This window comes from Zingiber officinale, chromosome 1B (assembly GCF_018446385.1).
Source record: "Zingiber officinale cultivar Zhangliang chromosome 1B, Zo_v1.1, whole genome shotgun sequence".
NCBI classification, from domain to species: Eukaryota; Viridiplantae; Streptophyta; class Magnoliopsida; order Zingiberales; family Zingiberaceae; genus Zingiber; species Zingiber officinale.
The window spans coordinates 8618424-8635627 of record NC_055986.1 but is presented as its reverse complement, the minus strand read 5'-3'; the positions used below and the strand labels follow the sequence as shown (position 1 = coordinate 8635627).

General features: G+C 36.0%; 1 protein-coding gene across 1 annotated transcript; it reads right to left on the bottom strand.

Moving 5' to 3' along the window:
- Positions 1 to 11175: 11175 nt before the first annotated feature.
- LOC122049260 (zinc-finger homeodomain protein 4-like) lies at positions 11176 to 12823 on the bottom strand. Its single transcript, XM_042610673.1, has 2 exons — positions 12149 to 12823; positions 11176 to 12076 (listed from the first exon to the last, which is right to left on the bottom strand). The coding sequence occupies exon 2, from the start codon at positions 12061 to 12063 to the stop codon at positions 11350 to 11352; it is 714 nt and encodes a 237-aa protein (XP_042466607.1). The 5' UTR covers positions 12064 to 12076; positions 12149 to 12823; the 3' UTR covers positions 11176 to 11349.
- Between the last annotated feature and the right edge of the window lie 4381 nt (positions 12824 to 17204).

The following is a 17204-nucleotide window of genomic DNA, read 5'->3' as shown; positions in this document are numbered from 1 at the left end:
CAAGTAGACACAAACGAAAGGACTTTAGGATAGACTTGGGAAACAATTAGTTGTCTTGAAGGTGCAAGACCACCAATGAAATTTTAGTCAAATCGTCTAGGACATTGAATACCAATATGTTCAATTTTAAGACAAATGCGATAGATTCTCTAAGTATATGACTAATCAAATCTTCTGGAGCATTGATTTTTAATATGTCAAATGATGTGACAGATATTTAACATTGTTATAAACTTTGCCTTTGGTCGTGATGTTGTTGATTATTTTATACCATAAATAAAATAAAAAGAGAACAATGGCATGGGAAAGAGGGTGGCTAGCTGTGAAAAGGGATGATTTTTTATGTGGGATTGAAAAGGTGAAGGTTTCATTAGTTTTTTTTTTTTTTTTGGACAAAGAAAGAAAAAAAAGAGGGGCTTGCCTGAAAAAAATGAAAAAAAATATATATCTAGAGGGTTGCAGAGAGGAAATGATGAGGAAAGATCAAAAGAAAAAGCCAGTGTGAGAAAAAGAAAGTACAGAGGCCAAAGGGCAATCAGGAAGATAAACGATAGAAAAAGGGCAATCAGGAAGATAAACGACAGAAAATTGAGGGGGACACAAAAAAGCCTAGAAAGAAGAGGGGCAAAGCCGGCAAAGTGCCAACAATGGCGACGGCGAGAGAGAAGTGGAGACAAGGTCGGATAGGCAGCACAAAGGAGAAGACGCTGGATAGGACGCTAGCCTCCTCTTTCGAGCGACGATGGAGACACCGAAGAGGAGAGGTGCAACGGGTTGATGAGGGCCACCTCTACGGCGTGGAGAAAATATGCTTTGTCGCAAAGCAAAGAGGAAGCTTTTAAGTGCTAGTGGTGTTGAGAGAAAGTGTCCCGTCGCAAAGCAGAGAAGATTTTAAGTGCTAGCGAAGGAAGAAGAAAAGCAAAGGCTTTGATACTATGAAAGAAATGAAAGAAACAAGATTGGACAGGAACAAATGAAATAATAAAATTATTGATTACTTTGATTTATTTATATAAATGGACAATTTATAGATACATCATAAAATTGTGTCAATTGACAGAGTAATAAACGAAATGAATAATTAATATGTCATAATTTTTTTTAGCGTAATCATATTGAATCATATCTGAATGATTCTCTTTTAAAATCCAATAAGTCTAAATAGTTAGGAGCAACTAAGTATCTAGGACAAAATGAAGTAAAATGAGACATATTAAGAATGAAGATCTAAGTAAGATCACAATCTTAAGAAGCAATTAAATAAATTAGGCCAATAGAGATTCGAGAAAACCAAATTGGCTTCACTAGATTCTACTAGTGCATCTAAGTAATGTCAACGACAATATTAGCAAGAGATCCTGAAGCAGCCTCAAGCCCCACACTGTTATGATGCTCAATTAGGGCATCCATAATGCCGTTAATACTTGGAGCATTAATGTCGATATAGATACTTTTTAGTTGTACTGTAACATTAACATGTTCAATTCTTTGAACATGTTAATGCTTATAAATAAAAAAATAAATAAAGTATTAACACATTCCCATGTTAATGGTAATATAGATGTCCTTATAGGTGAAACAAAAAACAAGAAAGGACCATATCAAATTAATATTAGGGATCTCCAAATCCCTCGTCAGGAATGCAAAAGCGCAAGTAAATCTAGCTCAAAAATTCGTTTCTTCATTTTTCAAGGCAACTCATTGAATATGAGCTATAAAATGAAGTTCCAACAAGAAATGTTGACGTTAATAAACATGTCAACAGAAAAAAAAAAGCACAGCAAATAGCAGCTAAATAGACCCAATTCAATTGTAACTATATATACACTCAGAACATGTGATATTTAATGGACATTCTCATCTGATAGCTCGTGGGACTGACTGTAACACATTTAGGCTAAAAATCTCATTACCCAATGTTTGATCAAGATTTACCATCCCAAGTGCATGCATTGACAGGGGAGCACCATCTTTAAAGAGTTTCGCTGGTAAATAGTGTCTAGCAGGTGGTATGCCTTGGGCCTCAATAAATGAGATAGCTAGGTGGTGAAATAGAAGAGCACGAGGGAAAAGTTAACAGGACATGTAGCTTAATTGAGTGCCATTGATCCATAGGGTCAATAAAGGTGGAGATGCTGAACCAGTTAATATAATAAGTCATTAACTCTTAATCTATATGTCAACCTATCAACCCCTAGACCGAGCATTATTGCTCAGGAGGGGCACTTCTTCTCTCTCCTCTCTCAATCATTAGAAAAAAACACAACACTAGATGTGGTAGACTTATGACTGTCGACAGATGGTGTAAACATTCATAGGGTTATAAATGAATGAATTATTTATGAATAAATTTAGTATTTGATTTAATAATAATTTATTTATGTTCGTTCAATATATATAAGATTAATTAAATAAATAAATTTAAATAGTTTGTTAAGTTAAGTAAATAAGTTTGAACATATATGTATACAACTTGTTAACGTTCGTGAACAATATTTACGAAATATATTCATAAATAAAATTCTTTTCAATATGTTAAATAAACAATAAAATAAAATAAATAAATAAATAAATTTAAATTATCAAGCTCAATAACTAATCAAACAACTAAAAGTTTCAAGCAATCAAACAAGCTTGAATTGACAGCTCAATAACATCTAAACAAGTCAAGCTCGAACCAAGCTCAAGCCAAGCTTCAAACAAACTCAAGCTCATAAAAAATAAACCAAGCCAAGGTTGAACAATCATTTTAAAAGTTTGGTTCATTTTAAACTCGGCTTGGTTACCTTATCAAATAAGCTTGAACACTCCAAAGTTCAGCTTGACTCGGCTCGTTTACAACCCTAAACATTCATATGGTTGATAACTTGGGCATGCTAATCAATGTGGTTAATAAGAAAAGTATCAAGATGATTACGTGAAGCTATTAAGTCTAAACAGTTAGGAGCAACGTAGAATCTAGGCCGAAATTAAGTAAAATGAGATATATTAAGGGTTAGATTATATATATTTATTTGTTTATAGTTTTTAGGATAATTTAATCATTTTTTATTTTTTATTTAGGGTTTAGAGTTTTTTTGAATTAGTTGTATAAGATTTTATACTTTGTATTTCTAACATTCTTTTTGGATTTAATAATATGGCTAACTTTTTCCTCTTCGTAATTTCTATATAGTATCATAGCAAGATTTTCCTTCTCTGACCTCATTTTTCTGCCATCCCATGTTGCTACTTCTTGTTGTTGCTATCGTCTCATACTGCTGTTGTCGATTTCAGCGTCGATGTCCTTTTCTGTCAATGTCGATGTCGGCATCCTTTTTTGCCAATTTCAACGCTTACGCCCTATGCTGCCAATTTCGACACTAACGTCCTTTTCTGTCGATTTTGGCACCGACGCTTTGTGCTGTCGATTTATGCGCCGACATCTTTTTTTGCCTCAAGTTCTTCGTGTGACCACGAGTCGTCTTGACACTAGTTTTTGTGGATTGTCACCATGCTTGGTCATTATTGATGTTAAGGCCAGATATCCATACAGTTTGGTTATACTGAGCATTATTCGTTCTATCACCATATCTGATCGTACAGATGCTTCATAGAAATTTGATCCATATATAATGGAGCAGTTTCAACAGTTCCTTACTTCACAACCCTCTACCCTATCAGCTTTCTCTTATATAGGTTCGTCATTGTCTGATATTTCAAATATATATCTTCATCTTCCTTTCATATAGCTAGGTTTGTCATCATTTAGTATTTGATCAATATCTTCGTCTTTGTGGATTTTGGACTTTGGTACCTCTTATCATATGTCATCTAATTTATCATCTTTTGTTTCTTTTTCTCCCAGTTCATCTATATCTATTGTGACTACTGATAGTACTCCTATGTTATTAGCAGGTATTGGTTCAATTGTTACATCTTGTTTTTCTCTTACTGATATTTATTATATTCCGAGTCTTACTTTAAATCTTATTCCTGTTATTCAATTATGTGAGTATGGATATCTAATCTTTTTTTCTTCATCTAATTGTTATGTTTAGGACCTGCGATCTTAGAGGTTGATTAGGGCATGTTGTAAGTAAGGAGGACTCTATGTTTTGGATTAACTCAAAGTACCAGAAGTTGTAGCTTTGAGTGTGAATTTATCATCTTTTCGTCTGAGTCATTCATCTTCTGATTTTTATTTATAACACTCTTGTTTAGGTTATGTTTCAGTATCCCGTTTGTAATTTTTAGCTTCTATAGGAGTATTAGGATCTTTAAAAAATTCTAATATTTCTGATTGTAGTGGTTGTAAACTGACTAAATTTTTTGTCTTACCATTTTCTAAAAGCCTTTCTTTTTCTTCTGTTTCATTTAATCTTATCTATTTTGATGTGTGAGAACCCTCTATATTCCTACAAAAGGAGGGGTCAAGGTATTATGTTTCATTTATTGATGATTACACTCATTACTCTTGAGTCTATCTTATAAAACACAGATCTGATTATCTTACTATTTTTAACAGCTTTAGAGCTCTTATGAAAACTCAACATTCTAGTGTCATAAAGAGTTTTCATTGTGATTTGAGAGGTGAATACACTTTGAGTCATTTTTCACATTTACTTTCTTCTGATGGTATTATTTATCAAACCTCATGTATAAATACTGCTGAACAGAATAGTTTGGTTGAACGGAAACATAGACATCTTGTTAAAATAACTTATTCATTTTTATTGTCTACTAGTGTTCCTAGTAGATTTTGGGGAGAAACAATCCTTTTCGCTACTCACGTGATTAATAGAATTCCAACCTCATACAATTCAGGTTTGTCACCTTTTGAAAAATTATATGGGCATACTCCTGTCTATTACTTTGTGTGTTTTTTGTTGTGCTTACTTCATCTTTTGTCCACATGTTGAGCGTAATAAATTAGCCTCTCGATCTGCTCTTTGTATCTTTTTGGGTTATGGTGTTAGCAAAAAAGGATATCATTACATTGATCCCGTTAGTCAAAAATTATATGTCTCTTGTCATATTGTGTTTCTTAAGCATATTCTATTCTTTTCTATTTCTACTAGTTTGCATAATATGACAAAGTCATATTTGTTTTGTATTGATCCTTTCAATACCAACATTGAGGAAGCTTTGTTGGTGCAGTGGGGCCGGCAAGAGGGGGTGAATTGCATGCAAAATAATATTATACCCTCCTCAAGGCTTTTAACTCAAAAATACAGCAACAATAATAAAATTAAAAGCAGAAATAAAAGGGAGACTAGAAATTGACTTGGTTACAACCAAGACGGTTGTTAATCCAAGACGGTTGAACAGCTCCACTAGCAAAGTCTCCTTCACTGTAGGCGGAGAAGCCTTTTTACACTTAGAACGCTCACTAGTTGTTAGGAATTGATTACAGAGTTGAATGCTTGAATGAATGAATATTTCCTAGCTCCAGGGATTTTTATATAGCTCCTGGAAAGTCTATCCCGAGGGTCCAAGGCGCCTCCAACCAAGTCAAGCTGATAAAGTTCTATCCGTGCACAAACAGTCAAATTGACCCGGGCTAAGGCACCTCAAACAAGCTTGAAGGCGCCTCAAAGGTTTGAGGCGCCTCCAATGCCTGATTAAGGCGCCTCAAAGGTGGAGGCGCCTCCAATCTTGATGAAGGTGCCTTGAGTTGTATTTCCAGCTTGCTTTCTCCTTTGCTTTGTCTTCCGAAGCTCCGTTTGTTTCGGTGATTTCGGCCAATCGAAATAGGGCTCACCCGAACCCAATTTCTGGCCTTCTCCTCAAGCAGGTTCTGTCCCAGCTTTACGTCCCTCGAACGTCACGCACGTTCTTCTCGCCCACCGGTGTACTCTTCCGCAGCTCTCTCGTCCTTCGGACGCACCGAGCCTGTCGGCTCCCTTCCCGTGCCGTCCTTCTCGCTAGTTGCGTCTTCCGCTCACTTCATATGCTCCTAAGCTCCTGCACACTTAGACATAGGGATAAAAAACAGATAGGACCTAATTAACTTGGTTGATCACATCAAAACAACCACGGGGTTCAACAATCTCCCCCTTTTTGATGTGCATCAACCCAAGTTCAAGTTAGGGTAAAAACAAATAAATAGTAATTTTAAGAAAATTACTAAACTAACATTTTAAGCACATAAATTGCAATAATAGAATTTGCATAAGTTAGAAAAAAAAATTAATTTTTCTAACTCCCCCTAAACTTGTTACTTAACTCTCCCCCTTTGAGCACCGCAAAAACGAGGGAAAAAAAATTTCTAAGTCATGTAAAACAAATTTCTGAGACTTTTGAAAGAATTTTCTATGTTAAAATTTAGGCAAGAAAAAGAAATTTCTAATTTCAGAAGAAATTTTTAACTTAGGCAAAAAATATTATAGAGAATTTTTCTAAAAAAAAATTTATGCAAGAAATATTTTTGTTGAATTAAAAAGATGCTAAAGAAAAACTTTCTAAAGCATTATTTAATTTCAATTTTAATGTTTTACCAGAAAGTTAATTAAACATTTTATTTCAATATTTTGATTTCCAGGTCGTGGCGAGGCACTAGGCCTTCTTGGTTATTGGAGCAACAATCACTTTCTTAGACAAAACCTCATAAAGAAATTGTAATGTTTAATTTTCTCGCTGTAAGCCCTAACTTTAAAAAGAATTAGTCTAACACAGATTTTGGAGCCCAATAGAGGTTCCTTTCTACAGAGTTATTTAAAAACTTAGGGGGTACATAGTTTCTAGGAACTTTCCTAAGTTGTCCCTGATGTTTTCTAATGTATCAATTTAATTTTTCATAAATCCTTAGTTTTGATTTTGGAAAGTTATTTAAGCATGCATGATTATTTTTCAATTTCTCAATTTTAATTTTTAAATTTTAATTTTCTAAATTTAAATTATCATACATTTCTAGTGGGCATGCTTTTGCTAAGTTCAATTTCAATTCAGCATTTTCTTTCTCTAATTTTGCTAGATCTTTCGTAAGTAATTTGATAAATTGAAAGGACTGATTAGGAGTGAGATCACGTACCTTACTCAGTGATGCTCCCCCTTCGTCGTAGTTTTCTTCTTCTTCTGAGGTTCCTCCCCCTTCATCTATGCTCATCTCTGAGCTTGAGTCATCTTCGAAGAGATGGTTGGCCATCAGTGCTAATCCTGAGAAGGCTTCGACTTCTGATTCGGAGGATGAAGAATCGTCCCAAGTGCCCTTCAGACTCTTGCGTGTAGAGGACGTCGGTCTTTGAGGCTTCTCCTTGTGTCTTTTCTTCAACTTGGGGCAGTCATCCTTGATGTGCCCTTCCTCGTTGCAGTTGTAGCATCGGACCGTCCTTCTATTGCGTTGATGTTTCCTCGACTGCAATTTAAACTTATTAGTTTTAACGAACTTATTTAATTTTCTTACCAGAAGAGCCGCTTCAGTTTCGTCGATCGACGCTTCGGAGTCGGGATCGTCCTTTTTGGCTTGTAGGGCAATGTTGAGGTTCGACTTTTCTACTTGTTTAGCCTCTGCAAGTCGAGACTCGTGAAGTTCGAAGGTAGAAAATAGACTTTCTAAACTACTTACCTCAAAGTCCTTAGAGATGTAGTAAGCATATACTAAAGGCACCCACTCTGAAGTTCTTGGGAAGGCGTTGAGCACATACCGGATGGAATCTCAGTTCGTTACCGATTCGCCGAGATTTGTAAGTTGCGTTATCAGATCCTTGATTCTCGCTTGGAGTTACGCTACCTTCTCGCCGGTGTTCATTCGAAGATTTGTTAGTTGTGTCCGGAAGATGTCGCGCCTCGCTAGCTTTGCTTCTGAGGTGCCTTCGTGGAGCTCAAAGAATTTTTCCCAGAGGTCTTTGGCGGAGTCGTAGCTTCCGATCCGACTTACCTCCTGGGGCGGCAGGACGTTGAGCAGGTGGAATTCTGTCTTTCCGTTGACCACAAAATCAGCTTGCTCCTTCTTCGTCCAATTGTACTCTTCTTTGTCTTTTGGCGCTGCATATCCATATTTTATTATTAAAAATATATCAAATTCAGTTTTAAAAAATACCTCCATTTTTCGCTTCCAGGTAGCGAAGTCTCCGTCGAACTTCGAGGGATGAATGTTCGCTCCGGCCATTGTCTTAATCTTTGTGCTTCAGTCAGCGGTTAGTCCTTTTGAGACTGTCTGGCTCTGATACCACTTGTTGGTGCAGCGGGACTAACAAGAGGGGAGTGAATTGCCTACAAAATAAGATTATACCCTCCTCAAGGCTTTCAACTCAAAAATACAGCAACAATAATAAAATTAAAAGCAGAAATAAAAGGGAGACCAGAAATTGACTTGGTTACAACCAAAACGGTTGTTAATCCAAAGCGGTTGAACAGCTCCACTAGCATATCGTCTCTTTCACTGTAGGTGGAGAAGCCTTTTTACACTTAGAACGCTTACTAGTTGCTAGGAATTGATTACAGAGTTGAATACTTGAATGAATGAATATTTCCTAGCTCTAGGGGTCTTTATATAGCTCCTGGAAAGTCTATCCCAAGGGTCCAAGGCGCCTCTAAGAAGGTTCAAGGCGTCTCCAACCAAGTCAAGCAGATAAAGTTTTATCCGTGCACAAACGGTCGAATTGACCCGGGCTGAGGTGCCTTAAACAAGCTTGAAGGCGCCTCAAAGGTTTGAGGCGCCTCCAATGCCTGATTGAGGCGCCTCAAAGGTGGAGGCGCCTCCAATCTTGATGAATGCGCCTTGAGTTGTATTTCTAGCTCGCTTTCTCCTTTGCTTTAACTTCCGAAGCTTCATTTGTTTCAGTGATTTCAGCCAACCGAAATAGGGCTCACCTGAACTCAATTTTCGGCCTTCTCCTCGAGTAGTGTTCCGTCCCGGCTTTACGTCCCTCGAACATCGCGCACGCGCTAGCTGCGTCTTCCGCTCGACTTCCTGTGATCCTAAACTCCTGCACACTTAGACACAGGGATAAAAAATAAACAGGACCTAACTAACTTGGTTGATCACATCAGAACAACCACGGGGTCCAACAAGCTTCACTCACAGCTCCTACTACTAGCTCAACTAAATATGGTATTTTGGTTTCCGAAATATCCGCTCCACATACTCCTCCTTCTGCCATTACCCAATCATCTCCTAAGGTTGCAGATGATCATTTTCTCCATCATCGTGAGTCCACTCGTGCTCATAAGTCTACTAAACTAACAGATTTTGCTTACTATTATTATCTCATTCTTTTGCTTCATTTGTTACATTTATTCATTATCTTTCTGAGCCTGTATCCTATAGAAAAGCTATTCGTAACCCACTTTGGTAGAATACTATAACTAAGGAACTAACTACTCTGCATTAAACTCATATATAGGATTTGGTACTATTGCCACCAGAAAAATACACTATTAGTTCTTATTAAGTATATAAGATTTAAAACTAAATCTGATGAATCTATCTAATGATACAAAGCTCATCTTATTACTAAAGGTTATTCTCAGGAGTATGACACAGATTATAAGGAAACATTTACTCCTGTTGTAAAAATGATGATTATTCGTATTTTAATTATTGTTGCTTCTGTTTGTCGATGGAGAATATCTTAGATGAATGTCAAGAATACATTTCTAAATGATGATCTTCATGAATAAGTTTATATGACATCTCTCCTGGTATTTCACATCAACCTAGTAACGTTTGTAGGCTTCGTAAAGTGCTTTATGGTCTTAGATAAGTACCTCATGATTGGTTTAAGAAATTCTCTACCATGATTACTTCGCTTGATTTTCATCTTAGCAATCATGATTCAATATTATTTGTCATATGTACAAGCACATGTTGTAATCTTTTATCATTATATGTTAATGATATGATTATTACTGGTGATGATTATGATGGAATTGTTTCCTTGAAGTCTGAGTTGGCTCGTTGTTTTTCTATGAAAGACTTGGGTATACTATAATACTTTTCGGGCATTGAGGTTCCCCAAAAGGTTATCTTTTATCCTAGTCAAAGTCTATATATGATCTGTTTGAGCGTACACATCTTACTGATAATAGAGTTGTTGATACTCCTATTGAGATTAATGCTCGATATTCTCTATTTGATGTCTCACCTTTGTCGAATCATAGTTTGTACCGAACTATTGCTGGAAGTTTGGTTTATCTCACTGTGACTCGTCTAGATATTGTATTGTTCATGTGGTTAGTCAATTTGTCATGGCATCAACTATAGTTCATTGAGATGTTGTTCTTCGTATTCTCAAGTATCTTCGGTGCATTCAATTTCAAAGCATTTTATTTCCTTCTACTTCATCTTTGAAGTTGTGTGCATACTCTGTACAGTTTGAGCTAGTGATCCTATGGATCGCAAATCTACCACTGCTTTTGCATTTTCCTTGGTGATTTCCTCATTTCTTATAAGAGTAAGAAACAAGATGTTATTTCTAGATTTTCCACAAAAATTGAGTATCGTGTCATGACCTCCTACTTGTAAGATAGTTTGGTTGTGTTGGTTGCTTGCGGATATAGATATATCTCTTCATCAACCTACTCAATTATATCATGATAATCAGAGTGCAATTCAAATTGAGTGCAATTCAATTTTTCATGAGGGAATGAAATATATTGAAATTGATTATTACATTACTTAACTCGTCATCATCTTCAGATTGACACCATCATATTACCTTTCATTCATTCAAATCTACAAATTACTGATATGTTTACCAAGACACAATCTGTTTCACACTTTCATTTTTTATCTGACAAACTCTCAATGCTTCTAGTTGTAACATCGTGAATTTGAGAGGATATTGGATTATATATATTTATTTGTTTATAATTTTTAAGAGAATTTAATCTTTTTTCCTTTTTTTTTTATTTAGGATCTTTTAAGTTAGTTATATAAGAATTTATATTTTATATTTCTAATATTCATTTAGATTCAATAATACGTCTAATTTTTCATTAAATATATTTTTTAAATTCAATAATACAATTTAACTTTTTCCTCTTAATGAAGTTCTAAGATCACAATCTTAAGAAGCAATAGAACTAGTTCAGCGTTGAAATTAATCCTGGTCGGATTTACATCAACATCATGCTGTCCACATACTAGATCATAGCTCTGATCACGGCAAGGATCAAGACCAGGCGTGAATGAGGTCAGGGAGAGGATACATATTAACCATTAATCGACATAATTTAAAAAAGTCAACGTGGTGGATCGACGAAGTGAATATTTTCAGATGATGTTTCGAGGTCAAACATATTAGTCAACCGGAAGTGGGCGAGAGCTTTGCAGTCATGAAGAGTAGAAACAAGAATGAAGGAAGCTAAAGGAAGCTCTCAACACGCATCCACCAAAATTACAGGGCAGTGATCGATCATCATCGATCAGTGGTCAGCAGAATTGTTCTTGGCCGAGTAATTGTGCTTGTTGTTGTGCATCCACACCTTGAACGCCCTCCTCTTCACCCCAATCTCCTGGCAGAACTGCTGCACCAGTCCCTCCTCCTCCCTCTGCAGCCTCCACCCCACCTTCTGCGCGAACCCCATCATCTTCTCCTTCTGCTCGGCAGTGAACTTGGTCCGGAACCTTCTCTTCGCCGCCAGATGCGGCGGCGGCAGCGCCGGCGGCCCCATTAGTGCCATCATCTCGCCCGACTCCGAGGCATGCTGGAGAGGCATGAGCATGGCGCGGTGGGGGACGGTTGTGACCCTCGGAAAGAGGAGAGCCCCCTTTCTTCCTCTTAGGCTATGAAGCGGCAGGTACTCCAACGGAGAAGGCTCCCGCTCCAGCTCCTCCTCGCCTTCTGTCTCCTTCCTGTGGAAGTTCCGGTGGCAGCCGCAGGCAGAGCACTTCAGGGCTTCAAGGGTGCCCTCCCTGCCGCTAGGCATGAACTCGCCGCAGCCGTCGGTGGCAATGCCTCCGATGGCCGCCGCGTGGTTCTTGAGGCACTCCCTGTACTTGATGCCCGCCGCATTCTTAGTGCTGCATGAGCTGCGGTGGTGGTGACTACGGAGGGGAGGAGGGCTGTCATGGCCGCCAACATAGACACTGGCCATCGGGATTGGCATCAGATCTCCTTCGTGGCCAGAAACATCCATTCTTGTGCTCTCTCTGATCTCAAAACCAGTTGACAAAAAGGATAATATATGTGATTATATTTAGTAGAACTATAATTAGTCCAACCTCTCAACAGCTTTGGGCCTTTCGATTAATTAAACTGCAACTCTCAAGTTATGAGGTTGTCGAGAACCTTATCCTGATAATTCACTCCCTCTCTCTCTCTTTCCTAAAAAAAAAGAAGTAAAAATAGAGAAAAAAAAAATGAAAGGTGAGAGAATATATAACAACTAGCGTTTCAGAAATTGCAAGACAGATAAACTGAAGAAACAAGTTTCGGATTGCAAGAACAGCTTGGCTGGAGACTTGGAGACTAGATTTCTACACGCATCAGAAAAACAACAAGAAATCTCCACAGTGCCTAGAGAGGACCAGCTCCTATCATTCAAATGCATGCATGCATGCTGCCCTTCATTGCCAAAGCAAAACCACAGAAAACAGGTAGAGTGCACAGTAGAGTCTTCAAGATGATTGGAATTAGGAAACATGTGCTCTCCATGAGAAGAAGAAGAAAAAAAAAAAACAGAGGCAGTAGAACAAGATCGAGTTGGAAAGAAGGGAAGAAGAGTAATTTGGTTTAAGGCTTGTGGTTGTAGGGCACTAAATAAAGGACTAAGCATGCACAAAGGTTGGAACAAGATGGAAAGAGAGAAGGGAGGGGCTCACTGTGGTGTCAGAGAGGTGTGGCATACTGTCAGACAGAGACAGAGAGAAAGAGAGAGGAAGAGAAACAGTAGCGCATTATGAATATTGAGAAACATAAAGAGAACCATCTACAGGATTTCCTTTGAGCGAACACAGGATCAAAGCAAATTTTGCTGGTGAAGTTTTCTTTCTTTGTCTTTTCTGTGCATGTGAAGATCATTTAATGAAGTGTCAACCGGTTTACTTGTTTAGTCGCATTCCTTGAAAGACAGCATGGAGATTTTACAGGACTGATGTGGGATGAGACTCTGGTCAAATCATATTCTTCTATTCTTGAGAGCTTTTTTTTATCGAATTCTTCTGAACTCATTTCTTTTGTAATTCCTTTTGCCATGTATTTTCCTTAGGCAAGTTCATGGAATCATCCTCGCATCTTCCCTAAAGGAAAGTCCATCTTTCTATATTGGAACATCTTAAAGGCAGTGTTTGCTCAAAAAGAAAACTAAAAACACGAAAAAGTGAGGGAATGAACTACTAGAAAGATCAAACCAACTTAAAGCTTATTTGATAGGTGAAGTTACTAGCGTGGACTTATGTGCCTTCATTTATGACACCAATTACTCAAAGATGAAGCAGCTCATTCTCCAGTCCGAGTCACAAGTTTTTCGTGAGACTGATTACTGATTTAATGCTACTTTTATGTAGATATGTGCTTTTATTATATCAAATAGATGAGTGAGGTCAGAAAGAGAAATTAATGAATTTCAGTAATAATTTTTTGTTATCTTATCTTTATCTTTACTTTTTATATTTTTTACAATATGATTTTAAAAAAAAATTGTCGGCATTGGCCTTCTAGAAGGAGTTCAATTCAAAAGAACAAAAAAACACAGAGATGGTGGTCGTTTGACAAAGGTTGTACGAGCTTCCGATACGATAAGATTTAGACCACCACAACATAGAATGCCTATTTTTTAACAAATGTTTTTTTTATTCTTTGTCAATTATTGGATTAAATTTCTTTTCCTTTCCTTTTTTTAATAATAATTTCCAAAATAAACACTTTTCAGAATTTTAAAATCATCACAATATCCCAAGTCACAGTACGTTTCGGGATCACATGTGACGCACAGACGACGAAGTCCAATTCGTTCTTAAATAAATTCAAATGTTTGCGTATCTTAAATGCTGCAAAATTTAATCTCTACCGTCACGTCACGGGCATAATTGAGTTATCATCATAATCTCCCTTCCTAGTCAACTCTTAATTAATTTAATAAAACTTAAAATTAAATTACATTAATATTTCTTTCATATCAAAATAATTTTAAAATTTATTAATAATTTCCTCATTAAATAATTTTAAAATTCATAAAGAGATGTAACATTTAAGACTTAAGTATGACATATTATTAAAAAATTTCTCATTAATTAATGGGAGATATAAAATTTGAAATTCAACTTCAATGTATTATTGAAAAAAAATTTCATCAATAATTTTTTTTAATTTTCTTTAACCTCACATCTTAAGATTAACAACACTTAAACGAAGAAAATTATGATATTAAATTAATTTTTTATAAAGGGGAGTTCATTACAACAAGCACTATTGTATGATTCAACGCATCTTTACTTAATTTATGAATGATATTTTGATTAAAATTAAATATAGTATCTATTTTTATCATTGAATAATATTATTTAATTACTTACATAAAATTTATATTTACTAATGTATTATATTACTAGTATTATATGATAGATGTAAGCTAAGGTCAATTTTAGACGAAATCGATAAACTATCCTTTCATGTTAGTAGTCTATTGACGTAAGATCAATCTAATATGATCCTTTAGATTTTAAATGATCATAAATTTTGATTCGGGACTCGAAATCAAGTTTTATCGACGTCCACGAGTGCAGATTTTAAAAATCTACATTTATTATAAGGATATTTTTAACCGCCAATTTTTAAACCAAAATCCCACCGTTTAGGTCCTCATCGAGGCGCTGATGAGCACATTGAACTATCCATGTGACTGAGAGCCCTCACAACGTAAGCACAACGACGCAATTATCAAGCGTGTGCTCTATCGCTGAGCTAATAGCCCATCGTGTGGGCCTCCCAGTGGGAGGCCTGCTATGCCAAAAGTGAGAAAAACTCATCCCTCTCTTCCCTTTTTATGTTCTCATGTCTCCACATGGGAGGGACATGAGGACTTAAAAAAAAAATCCTATCAACTAACTCGTTTCGACCTAGAATAATAAGCTCATGAGCTTAGTCTTATTTCACTGTCAAGAAACGAAAGAAGACTTTCATATCCAAGCTTAACTCAAACATAACTCGCTTCTTTTGAGGTGTGAAGCAGTGTCAAATCAAAATACTCAATAAACATAAGCACTAGCTCCCTCTGAAAAGAGATGATACAGCTATGAGTTTTCGAAGAATTTATTATTATTTTTTAATAATTTTTTTATTTTTATAGTATTCAAAGTATTTTTCATATTCCTAATAATTATGGATGATAATTATATTAATTTAAATTTGTATGCAATGATGTTTTCTTAAAAAAAATCTCTTTTCTTAATCTAGAAGATTGAAATTAAAAATTATATATTATCTTTTTGAAAAGTGATACGCAGACAAAAAAAAATCCAGAAAAAAATTCAAGAATAAATACATAAAATAGGGCCCACACAAAATAAAAATCAAAAAATAAAAATAGTAGATCATCATTTCATGTATTTATCCCTAAATTTTTCTCTTATTTTTGTTTCTCAATATATCATTGCTCTATCATTGTTCTATCTTTTTTTATTTATTTTGTATCCTAGAGTATAAATTATGTATAAACACAAGTACATGTCTAATGTCTAATTGTACCAGACTCAACTTTCAATTATCAATAAAATTTCTTTTTTTAGCAAACAGATAATCGCTATGTCGCCTACTGAATTTTTTGACCCTTTTTAATTTGACCTTTTACATAAATATAAAATTTAATCTCTTCAAGAGTCAAGACGCCGTTCGATCACAAAGGACTGCCAAGGCGCTGCGCGATCGTCCCGCTTTGCGTTGCGTTTTTGAGACCTTTTCCTCTGCGCTCTCAACACCCGCCCACGTCCTGTCGGCTGTCCCCGTCGGAGCTTCAGTTTTTTTTCTCCCTCCCTGCTGCCAGTGGAACTGGCAGTCAGCTCTCCCTTTCCTGTCCCTCTCAATTTGTAAAATCTTATTTCCCCTAAAAGTAATCCTCAAGAACAATCTGTCGTTGTGTACTGGTAGCCAGCGAATGGCCAAAGTCGACTTGTATGATTCATTCAATCAAGAGGAAAGACGTGGATGTGACAACAGCGATCGATGGTGGAAGGCAGGCTCTGCTTCGGAAGGATGTGATCGTGGAAGCGGACAGTTGACGCTACGTGACTTCTTCTGCTGGGCATCCAGAGAAAAAACTTGTATCAACAAGTATCACTGCCCGTCCGTAGAGAATCCAAAGAGAATAGTTAAACAGGTTGAAAAACTCTCGGACTAAAGAACACGAAGCCTAAAGCAAAGCTGAAAAATAGAATGAGAATGAGCTCTGCTGTCTTATATTTTACTAATGCTAAAAACAAAGCCTGGAACAAGTTGGTAATAAGATTCATAATATCTAACAATCTAAATTAGTTCTAGTTAGCTATATATATCCTCTGTTTTGAGAGAAGATTTAGAAAGTTTTATTTATTATGACAGAAATTGTGAAACAAAATATATTGTATGATTCACATGGTTGTAGAATTTGCAAAATAAAACTAAAATTTTATTATAGTGATATTAATCAAACAGTGGTAACACAAACATTAATTAATCAATAACTCGGAGTTGAGCATCTATGTGGTATCACAATGAACGGAACAGGGCAGATTTCCAATGATGATTCGTTGGCCATCTCAATGTAAAACTGGATTCGGCGTTTGCTCGATTTTTTATAGAATGTAGACTTCAATAAGTAGACTGATATGGTTTGGCAAAAGCAAATTTTATAATTAGGCCATTCTTCAAAGCAAATCAAGATAAAAAGATATCTCCAAATGTGATAATGAAAGAAAAACAAAAAATGAAGCAAGAAAAAAGAAAGAAATTGATGTGCATAGGCACACGGAAACAAGAACATGAGAAACATAGAAGAATAGGATTGTGTATCAGTACCATTTTTAAAGGATTTAATCCCGAATGGAAATTAGGTGATTGTAAAACACCATTTCAATACCGTTACACCATGCCATACGCATATGTTGGAAATTTAATATGAATTAGAAATTAAATCTAGATCGATTAGATTAAGATTAATAAATTTTATTCATCCAACTTAAAAGTTTTGAGTACCTCTTCATTGGTTCAATCTGAACCATTGATTTTAAAAAAAGAATACATCTAACGAAGAGATATTGTGTCCCTTGAAAAGGGTTACAATCTAGATCATCTAATTCAAGTTGG